General features: G+C 35.6%; 1 protein-coding gene across 1 annotated transcript; it reads right to left on the bottom strand.

The window, feature by feature from the left end:
- Positions 1–6,656: 6,656 nt before the first annotated feature.
- LOC131061093 (extensin-2) lies at positions 6,657–9,316 on the bottom strand. Its single transcript, XM_057994608.2, has 2 exons — positions 7,100–9,316; positions 6,657–6,998 (listed from the first exon to the last, which is right to left on the bottom strand). Exon 1 carries the CDS (start codon positions 9,227–9,229, stop codon positions 7,133–7,135), a length of 2,097 nt encoding a protein of 698 aa, XP_057850591.2. The 5' UTR covers positions 9,230–9,316; the 3' UTR covers positions 6,657–6,998; positions 7,100–7,132.
- Positions 9,317–19,665: the final 10,349 nt, after the last annotated feature.

The raw sequence follows: 19,665 nt of genomic DNA, 5'->3' as shown, positions 1-19,665 counted from the left end.
ACATCAACACCTATTAGTCAAATTGATCATACATCTCATATTGAGATAATATTGACTATCTTTAATTAATCACTAAATATTAAAAAATAATGTTAGGTAGATTTTTGGCAATTTAATAGTATTATTTCATTGTTAGATGATGACTTTAGTTGATAGTCTTCTTCGTATTCATACCATATTAGAGCATGGTGTTGTTGCGACAATAATATTTTCGATGCCTTTAATACACATACGAGCCAAATTATTTAATTTTATATTATATTTATTTTTTTATCTTTTTTTTGTAAAAATTTAATGATATTCATTTTTAGTATCTTGATGCTTTCCACAAGGCTTCACATAGCTCTAGATCATAAAACTCCCCCTCTTTTGTAAGAAGATAGACACAATTCTCTTTGAAGAGATTAAGAGATCATGGCAAGTGATTATTTTTTTACATGTCATTATATAATTCAATTTTTATATGTATTAATGTTTATACTTTTGATTGTATTAGGTGGACCCCCAAAAAACTTTAGAGAGGAGATTGAGTTAACGAGTTCAAACGAAACTATCATTATATGCTTCTCTATCCACTTGGTAATCAAAAGTGGCCCGTGATCTCTTTCATCCATCTAAAGGGAAGTGATTATATTTGGGTCTTTTGTTGTATGCCAATATGTAAGTTTTGTAAATATATTTTTGTAATATGGATATGTGACACTGTATGCCTATATGGATTTATTATACATATATTTTACTTTTTTCAACATATAACATTATATACATATATGACTTTCTTTTACATATATTTTACTTTTACCGACATATAACATTGTATGCCTACATGATTTTTTGGTTAATACATTTTTTTACCAATTTTATTCACATTTACTATAAATGATTAATTAAATAAATGAATGATTACACAAGAAAAATGGAGATCTTTTGATTTGGGTATTTGAATAAATTCCCAATTCTTTTAATCTTTCATATTTCCCAGTGAGTTAGATCCTAGTTTAGTGTAAGTATTTATACACATTGTTGTTATCTAGGCATCCATAATATATTGATAGGTACTACATGTATGGTGTGCTAGTGAGTTAGATCCTAGTTTAGTGTAAGTATTTATACACGTTGTTGTTATCTAGGCATCCATAATATATTGATAGGTACTACATGTATGGTGTGCTTGATCATGCAGAAAAGGTGGTGATAGGTATTAAACTCACATGGTTCTAATTTATTGGTATGAACATGCTTTTTTTGGTACAAACACATGGTAGACATGTATGGTACCATTTCATGTGGATGTGAATGCCCCATGTATCACATTATATGGTTTTATAGAATGGTAATATGTGTAAGGTCATAATATGCATGATATCAATGCTAGGCAATGACATACAATGGTTATACATTTATATGCAATGATAATATTGCATGTAGGTGTGTGGGTGCTATGTGTCATAAATCAAGTGAAATTAAGTGCACAAACAATATTTTTGATTAGGATAAACAGGTTTTGAGGAGACCCAAAACCCCTTACAACAAGTTTTGAAGGGTCTCGAAACCCTCAAATTTTACCAGGATCCGAAACCCAAAAAAAAATGCTGCAAACAATACATCAAAGATAAGCAACAGCCTAAAACCAACCTAGCAGCAAAGAAATATCAATGAAACCTAGCCAAAAAGGGAGGAGGCCAAAGCCTTTCACTAGCACAAGGGTGTTATCAAGGCTCCCTTAACTTTCAACAGAAACCAAGGGTTTTTCCAAGCACCCACAACCTGATTAATGGGTTTTACAAGTCTCCCACAACACGATTTAGGTTTTGAATTGGCTCCCACAACCAAACAAGAAGGGTTTTCCCAAGCTCCAATAACCAGAACCAGCATCTCTTGGTAGAAATAAACCATCATGCCCAAACCTAACCAAAAACAAACAATGGCCAAACTTGGTCCTTGAAAACTGCTAGCAACTAGCAAGCCCTTGAAAAAAACTGAAAACATAGGGTTTTTCTTGGCTCCCTCAACCTTGAGAGTGGGTTTTAGAAGGCTCCCACAACTTTCCATGGCCCATACAACAACAACTCTTCCTAAAAACACAGTTTGTAAAACTAGGTTTTGAAAAGGCTCTCGAAACCTTCTACAGACAAAAACAAGAGGGTTTTTAAAGGCTCCCTCAACCATCAACATGAGATGAGAAACAATGATTTTGCACAACACCTAGAACTTCCAGCGAAGAGAACCATGAGGGTTTTGATAGGCTCCCTCAACCAACAACACAATCCTTAGCATCCAAAACGCTCCCTCACCTCTGCTCTCCACGTCAATAGGAGAAAGGGACATCTCAATAGGACCAGAGGGAAATCAAATCAATTGCCCAGACCACCCAACCTCGGCCACAAATAGAAATAGCCACAACGCTTCTTCACACCTACTCTCCACCTCAATAGGAGAAAGGTCCACCTCAATAAGACAAGAAGGAGAGCAGACTCTCAGCTCAAAAAACCCTCTTTCACCTGGAAATTCAAACGGCCACTCCACCTCCATAGGAGAGAACACCTTCTCAAACAAAGATTCAAGAGAACAGGGGAAAGGAGAAAAAGAAACCCTCGACAAAGAAGAGACAAGGAAAGACCAGATGAACATCATACACCTCAAACCACACCCATCCACCAACACAAAAACAAACTCTGGGACCAAACAAGGCCCTGCTCCTAGCACCCAAGATAGACCGATACAACCAAATGCCAACCGAGGAAAGCAAGGAAGGGCTAAAAGGACAAAGTAGACAGGTCGAAGCCACAATCGACACCCACAACACCAACGATCTCTCAGGCTCACCTCCCACCCCATCACAACTCGCACTGGCACCGCCACAGACGAACACAGACCTGGACGAACAGTGGTAGAGGGCAAGAGAAGAATGCAACAGAGAGCGTTGAGCACAAAAAAAACCCCAACAACCACTAACCTCTCCCCCACAGTCAACGTCACCATCCTCCTCCCCATCGCCTGAATCTTCAACCCCTAAAACCCTCACGCTTTCGTTCCTGCCTGCTCTGCAGATCCTACTCTCGCTCATGTTTGAACCGCTCGATTAAAAGATCAAGTGCACAAACAATGTTATTGAAAGGAATGAAAGATATTAATGGTACACAAATCTAAGATATTGAGGCTATGGAGGAGATTGCACTTAGATCATTTATCCCATCTGAAAAAGTTTATGGTCCGAATTGCAAAAGTAACGAGTTAATAAACTATGCATAAAGTCGTTAAATAGATTATACCACTTAACTTGATTAGCATAATTTGGTTATAATTTTGGTCAAATGAATACTCCGTCATATAGAAGGCTGTAATGGGTATATGAAGTTTTCATTTGGAGGAAAAGGATAAAAGTTAGAAAATTTATGTAAGTCTAGATTTTTCCTCCTTAGGAATTAGTTGGATGTTGGGTAGTTTTGAGAGTGACCAAATCTTTGACTACACCTAGTTCTTTCATTAGTATCAACAAGTTCTAATTGGAATGGTATATTATTTGAAAGACTTTTAAACTACTAACAACATTTGAAAGTTTTATCAAATAATCCATGGATATAAATATTCATAGTCATGATGGCCAAGTTCTATACAATATGATATTGAAAAATATAATTCTATATAATCAACTCAAAATATTTAAAAAATGTGTTTTAATACTAACACCTCTTCTCTAAACTATAAAATATTATTTATGTTTGCTTTGGTTAACCCTTGACACTCCAAGTTTCTTAATTATCTGATAAAATTAAAACTCAAAAAATTGACTTAATGACTATGAATCCAATAAAGATTAAATTTACTGTAAAATACAATCAATTTTTTTTGGAACTTAATCAGATAGAATGCTAAAAAAACCGCCAGCAAAGTATTTGTTGAAAAAAGATAGTTGTGTTTCTCAAATTTATCATTAAGAATTATTAAATATTGGGAATCATTTGAAGGAATTATCTTCGGCTATACAATAGTAATCAATAAGATTTTTGAGCTATGGAGTTTTTTAGAATGGGATTTGGTTAATGGTGATTTATTATCTTATTTAATTTTAATTCTTCCAATGGTTTCATTTTTATATTATTCTTGTTATTTCATCATGTGATTAGTGTTGTTTGAACCTCTAGGTATAGAAATCTATGAGCATGTTCTTAGAGAGATATTATGAAGAGAATTACATGGGAATTTTGATCTCATTTAGAAGTGGGTATGTAAATAGTCTCTATGAAAAGGATGCTCTTGTGACCCATCCATAGGGGAAAGTTTAAGGGATAACTCTAGGGTTTGGGGTTGTTCCTAAACTTGACTATCTCTCCCTTTTCAATATGTTCTTTTGAGAAAAAAGTTGCATTAAATGGTAGTGATCTCATCTTCTAATTAATATGTCCTTATTATACAGATCCAAATTGATAGAATTTAATCTATAATCATCAAATTTTTTCAGAGTCATTTTTCTTGTAGTTAACCTTTCAATGCGAAAAATATTACAAAATGGTGTCTTGGCTTTCATAAGTATAAGAAGACATAAGTTAGTCTATTGACAAGAGGAATGTGTAATATTGTCTAATATTAATCTATGAGTTTAATTTGTATATATTAGATAATGTTTTTCCTAATAATAATTGAATTATGTATATGGCCTTTAAGACCATCTTATAAAATTTTATGCGCACACACACATATATGCGCAGATAGAAACCACCTCATGGGTGTTCAATGTGTTTTGTATGTGTTGCAAATTGAACCAAAGACATAAAATAATTGTATGATAGTTTCCCTTGGGTTATCATAAACTAGACTAAATAGACTAGGGAATGACCTTGAAGAGATGCAATTTTTCACCAAGCTGCACATTTGAAATCAGACTATGAAGCTACAAGTCTTAGATTGAGGAATTTGGAGGAAGAGCCAGAAAAAAATAGAAACATACAATCTAATAGAAAGCTGAGAATTTTAGAGTTGTTACTATTAGCAAACCACTTCATACTGGATGTTGTATATTCAGTGGTATAAGTTAACCAAATAGGCTTCCTGAGAGGAAACCCAATGCAAAGTTTGTACAAAACTATGGAGAAGTCTCAGGAGGCTCAAGTTTTGGAAGGTAGAGCATAGACAACCATGAATAGATTCAGAAATACATGAAATAGAATTAGATTCATTGGCTTAAAAGTGTTAATAATGATGGATATAAAGAACATCAGTTGCAGAACAATATCAGAAATAATTTCATGAATTAAATTGTCATAAAAATGGAAGCTCAAAATTTATAGACAAGAAGATGAAGCATTACCTTCAAATTATTCTTTCTTAATGTTTTTAAAAAAGTTATTTTTCAGTCAGATTAAAGATCTTCAAGATAGAAGAAGTTTCTTGTGCATTTGTCTACATATTTATATTAAATTTGTAATACTTCCAAGAAATATTGTCTAATCTTTTGAAACACATGGGCATATTGAGATTTCATTTTTAATGGTAGATATCACTACAATCTGTAACATTAATTGAATTAAGTCCTTTAGCTGCTCCAAATCTTATTAGTGTAGCTTTTCAGACAGTTGCCCCAGAAGATTCAACAGTCTGACGCAAAAGAATATCCATCCTAAATGAATAAAAGCATGCATCTGTTGTTGTGAAATGACTTGCATGATTCAAACTGGATGCACTACAAACTTATTATAGTTAAATCTTATTCATTTGAATGATGTCCTACAAACATGATATAGCTAAATCTTATTAATTTGGATGATAGTGTATGATTCAGTTTTTACAATGGATTATATTATCATTTTAAAATTAGTTTTGGTATATTATTTGAAAGAATTTTAAATTAGTAATAACATTTAAAAGTGTTATCAAACGATTGATAGGTACAAATATCCAGTCATGGTGGTCGAGTACTATACAAAATAATATTAAAAAACATAATTCTATATACTTAATTCAAAGTATTTTAAAATTGTGTCTAGCAAACATTTGATAATATCTTTTAACACCATTGCCATTGGACATACCTTTCTAAAATAACATATCAAATTACAAATTAGTTAAAACATCTTTTAATGCTATCAGATTTCCATAATCCATTCTAATATTCACTTATTGTTTCTGGATTTGATTGTGTATACAATTTTTATCATCGACGTTTCGAATCACAATCCGTGATTCATCATCAGGATGAACAATCACAGAGCGTGATTCAAAACGTTGATGATAAAAATTGCATATCCAATCAAATCCAAAAGCAATAAATGAATATTAAAACATCTCTTCCAAACTCTCTTTGATAATCCTTTTCACTCAGAGTTTCTTAATTATCTGATAAAAAAAGAATAAAATTGATTTAATGACTATTAATCTTATAATGATTAAATTAACTGTAGAATGCAATCATTTTCTTTTTCAAACTCTATCAGATAAAATGCAGAAAATTTTGGTGGGCCTTTCAAAAATTGTAGGGATTATAAATCTTCAATAAAAGGTCGACTATCAAATTTCTCCCCACCAATTATGTTAGTGTCTTCTTAAAATGCAAATTTAATTAGGGAGAGATGACTAACCAACAATGTTCACAGAAGATGCTTTCAGATCATTCAGAATAAAAGATTGAAGTACATAAATTGGATTAACAGTGGAAATCAATGGGCACTTTATTCAATTTTATTCAATAGCAGAGCCATGAATAAGCAAATTCCTCTCAGTACAAACAATATCATTGCATTAAAAGAGACAACAAATCTTTATTGCGCTTCAGTTTCTCTTCAAATATCCCATTTGAATGAAACCAATACCAATCAATTTATTACTAACAACTCCAACCAGCAATACTGATCTACTCAAGTTCACAAATCTTGTAGTGACATATGTGATAAGCCTTCTGAACAGTGATGTTGTAAAACCAGCTAAATACGATGTAGGTGGTACTCTCCGAAAGATTGTTGTTTTACTCGAGCAGATAGTAGTTGCATTGCAGATTTCGTTACCTAGAAAACGTCAGAAAGAAGGAAATATTTAGTTCATAGTTATCATATGAAAGGCCTTGAGAAAACTAAATTGTAAGGAATAACATTCATAAAAAACTCACCTATTGGACTGGAAAACTCTTGGTGACAGCAGTCTATAGTGGTGGAGGTGGAGAATAGTAATAGTATGGGGGAGGAGGAGAAGGAGATGGAGGAGGAGGTGACTTGTAGTAATATGGTGGTGGTGGGGAAGGAGATGGAGGTGGTGGGGACTTGTAGTAGTAGGGAGGTGGAGGTGAAGGAGATGGTGGGGGAGGAGATTTGTAGTAGTAGGGAGGTGGGGGTGAAGGCGATGGTGGGGGAGGAGACTTGTAGTAGTAGGGAGGTGGGGGTGAAGGGGATGGTGGGGGAGGAGACTTGTAGTAGTAGGGAGGTGGAGGTGAAGGCGATGGTGGCGGAGGAGATTTGTAGTAGTATGGAGGTGGGGGTGAAGGAGATGGTGGGGGAGGAGACTGGTAGTAGTAAGGAGGTGGTGGTGAAGGGGATGGAGGAGGGGGTGACTTGTAGTAGTAAGGTGGAGGAGGAGAAGGAGAGGGTGGAGGAGGAGATTTGTAGTAGTATGGTGGAGGGGGAGATGGTGAAGGAGGAGGGGGTGACTTGTAGTAATAAGGAGGTGGAGGTGAAGGGGATGGAGGAGGAGGTGACTTGTAGTAATAAGGAGGAGGAGGAGAGGGTGATGGTGGTGGTGGGGACTTGTAATAGTATGGTGGTGGAGGAGAAGGTGATGGTGGAGGAGGGGACTTATAGTAGTATGGTGGGGGAGGGGAAGGTGATGGTGGGGGTGGGGACTTGTAGTAGTATGGAGGAGGAGGAGAAGGTGATGGTGGTGGTGGGGACTTGTAGTAGTATGGTGGTGGAGGTGATGGTGAGGGAGGAGGTGGAGACTTGTAGTAATAAGGAGGAGGAGGAGATGGTGATGGAGGGGGTGGAGACATGTAGTAGTATGGTGGAGGTGGAGATGGTGATGGAGGGGGAGGTGACTTGTAGTAGTAGGGTGGTGGAGGTGAGGGAGATGGAGGAGGAGGTGACTTGTAGTAATAGGGTGGTGGTGGTGAGGGAGATGGTGGAGGGGGTGACTTGTAGTAGTACATTGGAGAGGGTGATGGTGATGGAGGAGGGGGTGACTTATAAGGAGGTGGAGGTGAAGGGGATGGAGGAGGAGGTGATTTGTAGTAGTATGGGGGAGGAGGAGAGTGTGATGGTGGTGGTGGGGACTTGTAATAGTATGTCGGTGGAGGTGGAGACTTATAGTAATATGCTTCATGGGCTGGTGGTGATGGTGGAAGTGGGGACTTGTGGTGTTTTTGATGGTGGTGGTGCTTGTGATGGTGGTGGTTATGATGGGGAGGCTTGTAATAGCAAGGTGGAGGTGGGGACTTGTAATAATATGGATCAGGATGAGAAGGTGATGGTGGAGGTGGGGACTTGTAGTAGTATGGTGGTGGAGGTGATGGTGAGGGTGGTGGAGGAGACATGTAGTAATAAGGAGGAGGTGGAGACGGTGAGGGAGGGGGTGGAGACTTATAGTAGTAAGGAAGAGGAGGAGATGGTGAGGGAGGGGGTGGAGACTTGTAGTAATAGGGAGGAGGAGGATATGGTGATGGTGGGGGTGGAGACTTGTAATAGTAAGGAGGAGGTGGAGATGGTGATGGTGGGGGTGGAGACTTGTAGTAGTAAGGGGGAGGGGGAGATGGCGAGGGAGGAGGCGGGGATTTGTAGTAATAAGGGGGAGGAGGAGATGGTGAGGGAGGAGGTGGTGACTTATAGTAGTAAGGGGGAGGTGGAGATGGTGATGGTGGGGGCGGAGACTTGTAGTAGTAAGGGGGAGGTGGAGATGGTGATGGTGGGGGCGGAGACTTGTAGTAGTAAGGGGGAGGAGGAGATGGGGATGGAGGCGGGGGAGACTTGTAGTAGTAAGGAGGAGGAGGAGACGGTGATGGAGGGGGTGGGGACTTGTAGTAGTAAGGTGGAGGAGGAGATGGTGATGGAGGGGGTGGAGACTTGTAGTAATAAGGCGGAGGAGGAGATGGTGATGGAGGAGGGGGAGATTTGTACTCATATTCACTCAGAATACGGCCCTCCTCAGCATTTGCAGAAGCAGCATTGCTAATGATGGCAATGAATCCCAGCAGCAGCAGTGTAATAAGCCGGGGGCAGAGGCTACCGCCTCCTCCCCATTGAAACTCCGCCATTGTCGAGCCAAAACACAAGTACCCAATCTCTGTGCTAATCTACTGCACTTGACAGAACTAGCTCTAGTTTCTCTTGCAGAGGAGCACAGAAACTGCTCTCTGATATCCAAAACAAACGCAATGAAGTGTTTATATAGCACAGATTGGTCTCCTCTACTTTTCCAAGAGACAGCTTGCATTCATTTTGACTGCATCCCATCAAAATCACCATTATCTCTCAAAACAAACTGAGTTACAATCCAGAAAGAAAGCATTTACAGTCACAATCAAAGCAGTTCCAGCCGCCAGCAAAGCAATTACAGTCGCTAGCAAAGTATTTACAGTCACCAGCGAAATAACTTAGTGAACAATAACAATGTTTTAGTTAGTTTATTAATTTAGCCCGAGTCAACCGGCGGCTTGAGAGTAGAAGCCCACATGGCTTGGCCTTAATTTATTTTATATACCTGACCTTAATTTATTATTTTATTTACGCCAGCACTGGATGCTTTTTTTGTTCACTATACCTACTGATGCAACAGCTGGATTTGATGAATAATATAAGGTGTTTATATTTTATATTTTAAAGTGATAGTCAACATGTCGGTCACTCCTCGTGGGGAGGAGCTTTCCAAGCATTAGATGCATGATAAAGCACTTAGCTGCATGTGTTATTTTATATTTTTTAATTAACAAGCATTTTCTTCAACTTTCTTAAATGATTTTGTCTTTAGTGATTCTAGATAAGGTATATTAATATAGTTTTAGTTTTGTGGATGGCACCAAGTGAGTCATAAGTTTATAATATGATAACATTTGTAATCAATGGATATCATAGTTTTTTATTATGTAAATGGTACGAAAACTATAATTTGTTAGCTTACATAAGTGATAGTCTATTAGAGTAATCTTTTAGTATTTCGATCGGATATTCTTGGGAGCTCAACGACACTAAGCTCGTTGTAACTCATGAGTTTACCAAGGGCTTTTCATTTTTTCATTTAATAACCTTAACAAGTTTGCATGCTCCTCGTGTGATCCAAATGTTGGTTTCTAATGAACACCGTTCTAGAGTTATTTGTCTAGACCTAAGACTTTAAAGTCTCTAAACAAGCATTGCTCAAAGTTTCTAACTAGGTAGGATCTTCTTTATTTTAAGAATTGATAACACTTGCCAAACACAAATATTTAGAGACAAATTGTCACATCAAAAACTTGGTTTTTATGATCTTGCTTAAGATAGGGTCATGATCATGTAATAACTTATGACCATGGGTTTTCCAAATTTTTGTTCCCAATGGAGATCGATGGAAATGCATCGAAAGGACAATCCTTTTGACTAAATTTATATCACCTTTTAGCTTGCCTAAGTCAACGAGCCTTTGAAAAATTTAAGCATGTAGTTCTTTCTTCACACATTACTTCTTTCTTGTAAAGGATCTCGCGGCATCCCTCATTGTTGGAGAAGAGTAGAAAAAAAAATGTAATGATAATTAAGCTGAAAAAGTAGTCACTTGCCACACCAGGAAGGCACTACAATGTTCCTATGCAATTTTACTCATCTAAGGAAACTCAAGAAATGGTGCCAACATGAGTGTCACAGAAGTATGGGATCCAACAAATCCAATACATAAAAGGAAACTTTTGTTGGAAAAGAAGGGGTCTATTGTAATTTCCCTCGAAGATAGGTATGTAAAATATGGAAGCATGGAGGAGACACATGTTGGATAGAGTTCCCCCAAAATAAATGTATTCCTATGGAATACCATGATTGTAGGATATCCACAAAACTTATTTATTTAAAAGGTAGAGAAACTTTCAAGCAAATGTAATTGGTAGGTGAAAAGCTAGACTCCACAACCTTTTTTGGCATACTCTTTGCTCATGCTATAATGAGAGTTTTGAATAGGCTATGGACATTTGTCAAGAATTATAAATCAATATTATTTTAGAGTATGTGTTTTGATGATTAGCCTTATCTAGTTTGAGAAGGATGTAGCTTTGTTGAGGAAGAAATAAATAATTTAAAACTCAATTGGGATTGATAAGGAAGTGAGTGACTTGTTCATTGGTTTGTGCAAAGGGGTTAACTTCACTTGTGTATTTTAGATCAAAAGCCATGCAACTCCTTGGGACAAGACACCACTATCAAGCTCCCAAGAGCATACTTAGCTTAGAGCATATTCTTGATGACTATATTCATTTAAGTGAGCATAAAATAGCCCTATTTTTCTTTATAATATTTGAGAATGAGAAAGACAATAGAAGCAATCTTGCAATTAAGAGAGTAAGGTTTTGAAGCCCCCAAGAAGGGCTCTATGGTTGAAGGCATACAAAATTTTAGATATTCTTGTGGCTACACCCTTTTTCAAGCTCATTCTTTTTCTTGAGGTGCCATTTCTTCTAAATATAACATTAAATTCTATTTAGATAAGATTCTACACAAGAAATATTAAGTTACACATTAAGGTGAACAAATACAAAAGGTTAAGAATGCTATAACTATTAGAAAGTGTACATCATATGATGATTTCAGGTGATTGAATGCATTATGTTGATGCTCATCTAGTAATTCCAAATCCTACAAGTGGGAGACCCTGTAATCTTCATCACTGATGATATTTCGTAAGGAGAATTGCAAAGATGGTAACTCAACCTCAATGGGAAAAATGGCTTCCACATCATAGACAAGTGAGTAAGGGGTAGCTCTAGTGGGGGTGTAGACACTTGTGTGATATACCCATAGTGTGGACCCATAGTGTGGGATGAAGTTGGATGTGCCAATTGTGGCTAGCGTCATTGACTATCTTTTTAAGGATTATGAGAATGGTTTTGTTAGATGCCTCAGCTTGATTGTTACCTTGGGGATAGTATGGAGTAGAAAAGCGATGTTGGATGTGGAATGGGTCACAAAGCTCACAAACATCCTAATTTTTTAAGGGATGCCCATTGTCTATGATGATGGAAAGGGGAACATCGTATTGACAAATGATGTAATTGAGGATAAAAGTTGCAATTTACTTATCAGTGATTTAGGTGAGAGGGATGGCCTCAATCCATTTTGTGAAATACTAAGTGGCTATGATAATGAATTTATGGATGTTGGATGATGAAGGGTGAACCTTGCCCACAAGATCAAGTCCCCACTGACAAAAGGGATTCTTAGGCATGTGCGTGCATTGGATCTCCATGAATTTTATACTATTTGCATTTATTAACAAAATGGTATGCATCATTTTCCATCGTGGGCCAATAGTAACCAGTTCTCATAAGTTTCTTGGCTAAGGTTGGACCACTAGAGTGAGCCTCACATATACCTTCGTGGACTTCATGCAATACAATTTGAGCTTCCTCACTCTCTAAACATCTGAGAAGAGTACCATCAAGATATCATCAATAAAGTGTGTCAATAATGATGACATAGAAAGAGGTTTGGTAGATGAAGGTACAATGTTGGCTATTGGAAAGGTTGGGTGGAACGGTGTTATCACGAAGGTAGGTGAAATTGTCGTCGTACCAAGGGGAATTGAGACCGATAACACATATTAGTTTAGGAGTGATCTCATATGTAGGGACCAAAATATTATCCACCAATAACTCACAATGGGTTGTGTTATGTGGCATATTGATCAAGGAGGCAATGGTAGCCATGGCATCTGCAACTTAGTTGTTTTCTCTCAGTATCTGCTCAAAGTCTATCTCTATGAGGTACTTCTTGAATTCATCTACCATTTTCTTGTAAGGAATTAGTTTCTCATCTTTGGTTTTATAATCATTAATTTCTTGATGGTTCACAAGCTAAGAGTCACCAAAAACATGAAGTTCTTGGATCCTCCACTATATTGCAATCCATAGACCTGTAGTTAATGCCTTATACTCTATGATGTTGTCTGTGCAAGGGAATGAAAACCAATGTGACTTAGGAATAGAATCCCCTTGAGGTGTAATAAACAGTATGTCTACTCCTATTGCATGTTGTGTAAACGATCCATCAAAATAAAGTGTCATAATCTTGACTAAGTCACTATGAAGATTGATTCATCACAAAATTATGATAGAAGAGGAGAGTCGTTGACCATTGGTGCCTCCACAAGTTGATCTGCAATGACCTGTCCTTTGATGGATTTCCTGTCAACATACTCAATGTTGAATTCGCTTAACATAATTACCCACTTAGCCAACCTACTTCTGAGAGTTGCCTTGTTGAGTAGATATTTAAGTGGATCAATTCTTGCTACGAGTTTTATTCTATGAGTTAGCATGTAATGTTGCAATTTCTATGATGCAAAAGCTACGACAAGACACACACACTCAATTGGAGTGTAATTAAGCTCATATATAACCAAAGTATGATTGATGTAGTAAATGACTCGTTCTTTTCCTTCATGGTCTTGTTACACCAAAAGTGCCCCCAATGTTGTTGTTATTGCCGATATAAAATTTTAAGTGTCTACAACTTGTAATAACAACTAATTCTAATGAAAGTTATGGTTGATGGATGTGTTGATTACCAGCTTGAGATAATTTTACCATGGTCCTAAACATCACTTTTTTAACAATGATTTCTTTCGTTTGTGAATTTTTCTTCTTTCCTTGTGTTAACCTTCATCATTGCCACCTTGTTTTCTATTCTTGTTAATCCTTCAATGCACCTATTAGATAGAAATTTAACATGGAGTTAAAACTAGCTATGTATCATGTATTTGTCAAGAGATATAAACATTTACTTATTTTGTAGTCACTTTTTTAAGAGTTTTATTTTCTTTTTGTCAATTGACTAGCTATACGTATTTATAAACATATAGATTGGCTAGTTTGGTAAAAAAATCATCCTCCAATATTATGGTCTAGTGGAAGTTTATTATGATGACTTGATGATGTGTATTTTTATCATTGCACCAAGATGAAATTTGCTCCAAATAAGGAAGTAGATGCATAAAAGTATCATGAGCCCCCTTTTGGTAGTAGAACCAAAGGTGAAATGGTGACAATTAAATGGATTCTATAAATTTACAGATAGACAAGTGGAATGGTGACAATTAAATGGATTCTATAAATTTACAGATAGACAAGTGGATTCATCCAATATTTTTATACCTTATACAAGAATTGATCTGTTTATTGAATGTACTAGATGGTAAAATAAGGTATATGTATTTGGATTCTATGATAATGGATAAATTTTTTTATCACTTTTACATCTTTACATATGCCAAAGTCATTGATATTACAAAGAAAAAAGTAAATTCCATTGGTTGAGAGTATTGATAGAATGCATTAAGTAGTGAGATCAAGTGGCTTCTATTAATCCCATAATGAGATGATTTGGTCAATATCTATAAGTTGATAAATCAAATAGTATACATTTATCCTAATTCACAGAACATGTGCAACCTTTGATCTTAGAATCAAAGAATGTTGAATTTTCATAATGATTGATGCTTGATGGGATAAAAACAATATGGTCGAGTGTTAATGAATTATGATTGGCTCCTCTGTGTCAAAAAAAAATCTTATAGGACATTCAACAAGTGTTTGATCAATAAAGTGTGCTAAGGGATACCATATGGTATTGAATTGCATCATTAATGATGATACAATTATAATGACTTGTCAAAAGTAAGCCCAAAATATGAACTCTTATAGAGATTATGCAATGTGTTTCAATTTAACTACTATAAAATAATTAATGGTAACTTGATTCCTTTATAAGATTTGTTGATCTAACATGACTATTGATTTTATTATCAGAGTGAATTTGATTGCACCATGTGCCTATCCTTGTACAGATCAAAAGGCTATTGTGATGTACAATTCATCATTTTCTGAGGTTTGCAATGACAACTATTTATTTTCAGAGGTGATGAATATAATCTATTTTTATTTGTTAAATTTCAAACTTTTTATGCTAGTGTGAATTATTTTTGAAAATTAGTTAACAATAACACAATTGTAAAGTTATAATGTAGTTTAAAAATCTAAATTTTTACACAATTTATTTTAGTTTCACAAGTCCATAGCAAGCCAAAGTATTGCATAGTTTCAATGGAGTCCAAAAGTACAAAATGATACAAACTCATGTAAAGATTTTCCATGTAAAGATGTTATATTCCAATATGGAATTCTATAAAAATTCTAATTTAAAGATTTTCCATATGGTTTAGACTTTATAGTTCTTGCGTGAGACCCCCACCTTATATGATCTTTGTTGATTCAATATTCCTTGATGATACTATCACTTTTGTTAGATGATTTTCACGTGTTTCTATCATTGGACATTACACAATATTGTTTTGATGCTATTTTATTTCATACATATAGATAATGTTTTATGCTTATATGTTTTATTATCATTATCATGAGATTCTTGATTATATAATGTATTTTGATTAATTATGTTATCAAATGATTAACTTATATAAAATTGCAAGTAGATGTGTCAAGATGATAAGCTAAATATTATATTGATAGTTTTTATGTGATTTCGTAGATGATTACTATAGATAAGATTCTTTTAGAATTGATAATCATTCTACAATGTTATTTTGGTATATGTTAGATGCTTTAGCTATTATTATTACTTCATATAATATACTAATAATTTTTGTTTAGTGAATTAGTATAATTTATCAATGGTTTGTGAGGGGATCCTATAATCAAATCTTTTGTGTGCTCTAATGTGTCAATTGACATTGTTGATTTTTTGTAACTCTAATTTTTGTTGTAATGTGAATTTGGTTTAATATTTTTTTTTAAGGTTATGAGTGTTGAACACACCACAAGACTGAGAGTGGGGGTGAATAATTTAGACCTTAAAATAACTTAGTTATAATCATTTAGGCTTCGAATCATAATTAAATTATCTATGCAATTATGAAATATGAAACCATAAAACACAACACACACAAGAACACCGGGTTTATGTGAAAAACACAAGGGAAAAACCACAATGAGAATCAAACTCACAATACAAATAATTTATTTCAATGTTTTAGGCTCAAGGCCAAGGATTATCACTACACTTGATTGGACTTTCAAGACTAAAGCACACAACCTTAGGGAAAGATACAAATCTTGCATTACTGAAGCACATTGCTCCACAACAAGATACAAAGATTGCACAACCTGCCAAAGGACTCATTGTCTTCTGGTAGGTATAAAGAAATGATGAATTGAAATGAACAAGATCTCCTCATCATGAAACTATCCTTCAACCATTGTGTCAAGTGACAAATATCATGGTAAATGTCTCTAACTTCATTCACTGTCACATTGAAGATATGATCATTAAAGCTCGTCACAAACTAAAATTTGCACTTTCACTTTTTCACATACACTTGCATATTATTTACATCTAATTCGCAACAATCTACTCTCCAATTCACACATCTGCACATCCATATATACTAGTTTATTCATTGAAACCCTCAACCAGGTCAACCATAGACAAAATATACATGAATTACATAAACTCGATCACCACAAGAAACTATACACAATAGGATCCACTTCAAGAGATAAAGGGGACCTAAATACATCATAAAACATCTTTCTAAGTTGAATCCAATGAACTACCCACACTAGCACATCCTCCATAATCGACATCAAACATAACATGTAGAAAAGAAATGAAGCACATTAACCAGTCGGCCCAAAAGATCACCCAATGCAAATTACTCAATGTGGATCTACACGTGCCATGGTAAGACCCATATCAAAATTCTAACTCATCCTCCAATGTATATCTGAACCAAAAGAGTATGATACAAATAAGATAAATTAATTGGGTCATCCAGAGACCAACATAACTGACAACCCCAAATGCAAAATAACATAGCTTCACTCATTGATCAAACCAACACTTAAAAATTGAACTGGAACACTGCACCAACCATAGAACATGTCCTCCAAGATGCAACACTTGAAATAATACAATGGAGAAATGCAAATCATTCTCTAGACTAGTCCTGACAAACAACCTTATTGTTAGCAAATTGCCACAACCAACTTCATCATCTGAGCAACTGAGGACCTCAAAATATGATAGTGAAACATCCACAGAATGCAGACCTTATATCCAGAATTGCAATCCATCATCACCAAGAACCAGATGAATGCAGAGCATTCTTCTATAAGGACATTAAATAATCTTTCTTTCATATTGTAACTTCCACTTTTGTAGCCTTTTGAACACCACGTATTTACAATCATCACCACCAGACAACATAACATCTTAACACTCATTTTTTGACCATATACTACATCCACACAACTTAATAACTTCATCTTCCTCTTCACTTTTGTTACTACAAGACACGATCATAAACAACACAGACTATGTCATCGATGATGACACCAACCAAGTTTGACTTCAATGACAACACACCTCAAGTTTCCAACAATGAGGCTTTATATGTGTGAAATTAAATTTTATGTGCTTAAATTGTTCCTATGTGATAGGTAAGTGCATTAGAGGTTTATTAAACGATAAGAATATTTTTTATTTTTGTTTTTAAAGGGTCCCAAAACTCCCATTCTCTAAAAGTGGCAAAAATGGGTATTAGTTGGGAAGGTATTTGAGTGGTTATGGGAGATATTTTTCCCTTCCCTTTTCATTTTTATTCTTCCTTTGTTTTTGGGAGAGATGTTTTTTGGAGACTTGGATTTGGAGAAAGGTTTTGCAAAGAGAGATAGAGAAGGAAGGTTGGGAAGAGAAAGCTTGTTGATTCTCCATCAAATTCCACCATTTTTGGAAATCATTTTGAGGTAGGTTTTCAAACCCTTGTCTAATTTTCGTTGAGATTTTTGTGAATATGGTTGTTAAATTGTGGTTTTTTCAATAAGTGTGTATTGTTATTAAAAGAAATTTAAAACTTCAATCAATGTATTATGATGTACTTTGGTTGAAAATTTGTTGTGATGGTTTTTGAAATTGTATGTGTGTTGTGTTGGAGTAGAACTCCCCTTCTGAGGCTGTAGTCCTCCATGTAATTGGGGTTAAGTGGGAGAGGCATCCATATGGGGTTTTCTATTTGATAAGAGTAGCCTCATTGTGTTCACCATGGATATGAGTATCCATTTATGTATTGTGTTGGGGTAATAAGGGGTTTTGGAGATTAATTATTGTGCAAAATTATGGAATGGAATGGAGATGATGAATATGGGAGTGAATGATTTGTGGATATTTTATATTTCCCCTTGTTATGGTTGAAGCCCCTACTTCCCCTATTAAGGGTCTCTAGTTTGGAATCCTTTTTGACATTGTAGTTCTATGAGTGTTTTGTGTTGTGTTGAGACCCATAATGTGCATGTATTAATTTTGTGAAGGAAAAATAAAGTCTTGCTTGTGATTTGTAAAATTTATGTTTAAACACTATTGGTTATATGATCTCCTTTTCTCATGGGTGGATAGGAACACAAACCTATGGATTGGGGGAGATACCATTGACCCAAATGGTTTTTTCTATTGTTGATGGTATTCTCTGTTAGACAGATCTGATACCAGGAGTAAACTGAGACCAGGGGGGGAATCAGTTTACCATTAGAAATCAAAACTAATGCATATAATAACCATTAAACAAGAGCATAAAGAAACAACACAATGAAGCATAGAACATGAAATAACAATACACACAACACCAATATTTTGACGTGGAAAATCCGGTAAAGGGAAAAACCACGGTGGGAAACCCTACCCACAATTAGATAATACTTCTGCAATAGTATGTGAAATTACAATGGGGATTTCACTTTCAATCAGGCCAAACGCCTAGATCTCACTTCTCATCACAAAAAGAAGTCTCACTGACTTAGAAAACATTGGACTAAAATCCAGAAAGAATGAATTGTGAAAGTAGCATCTCCTAATGCTTGATATAGTTCCGATTAAGCACATATGTATTCTCTATAATACAAAAACCTTATCCGAATGATATATCACTTGTTCGCACATAAACCTTCCTCTGATAATGCAGACATAACCATCGATCCCACTGATCCATCGATATCCAAATTACATGAATAAGTCACTTATTAATACAGATCATCAACCTTATTGACAAGGTCGGCTAAACCCTAAACCCATAAACCCATAATAACAAAAATTACATTACACGGTATTACCAAACACATCTTATGATTTACATTACATAGAATGGACCTAAATCAAGTAACCAAACAATTCCATCCACTGGAGATTCCGCTAAGACCAAAATCCAACACGCTTCACCAACTGGTAGAAACCCTTAGTGAAGTAACACAGAAAGTCTAACCGGATCCAAATAGGACCACCATAACAGCACGCCAGCCAATGCAAAGTCACCAAACACTTGGAATATGATCAAGAAGCACCTTCAGCATGATAGAAATCGATTCTATAAGCCGGACCAAAATCGTCTGACCAAAACATCAAATATCACTTACCGGTAAAGCTAACCAGTACTAGGAAATACCAACCG

This window comes from Cryptomeria japonica, chromosome 4 (genome assembly GCF_030272615.1).
Source record: "Cryptomeria japonica chromosome 4, Sugi_1.0, whole genome shotgun sequence".
NCBI lineage: Eukaryota > Viridiplantae > Streptophyta > Pinopsida > Cupressales > Cupressaceae > Cryptomeria > Cryptomeria japonica.
This window is presented reverse-complemented; position numbering and strand designations above follow the sequence as displayed.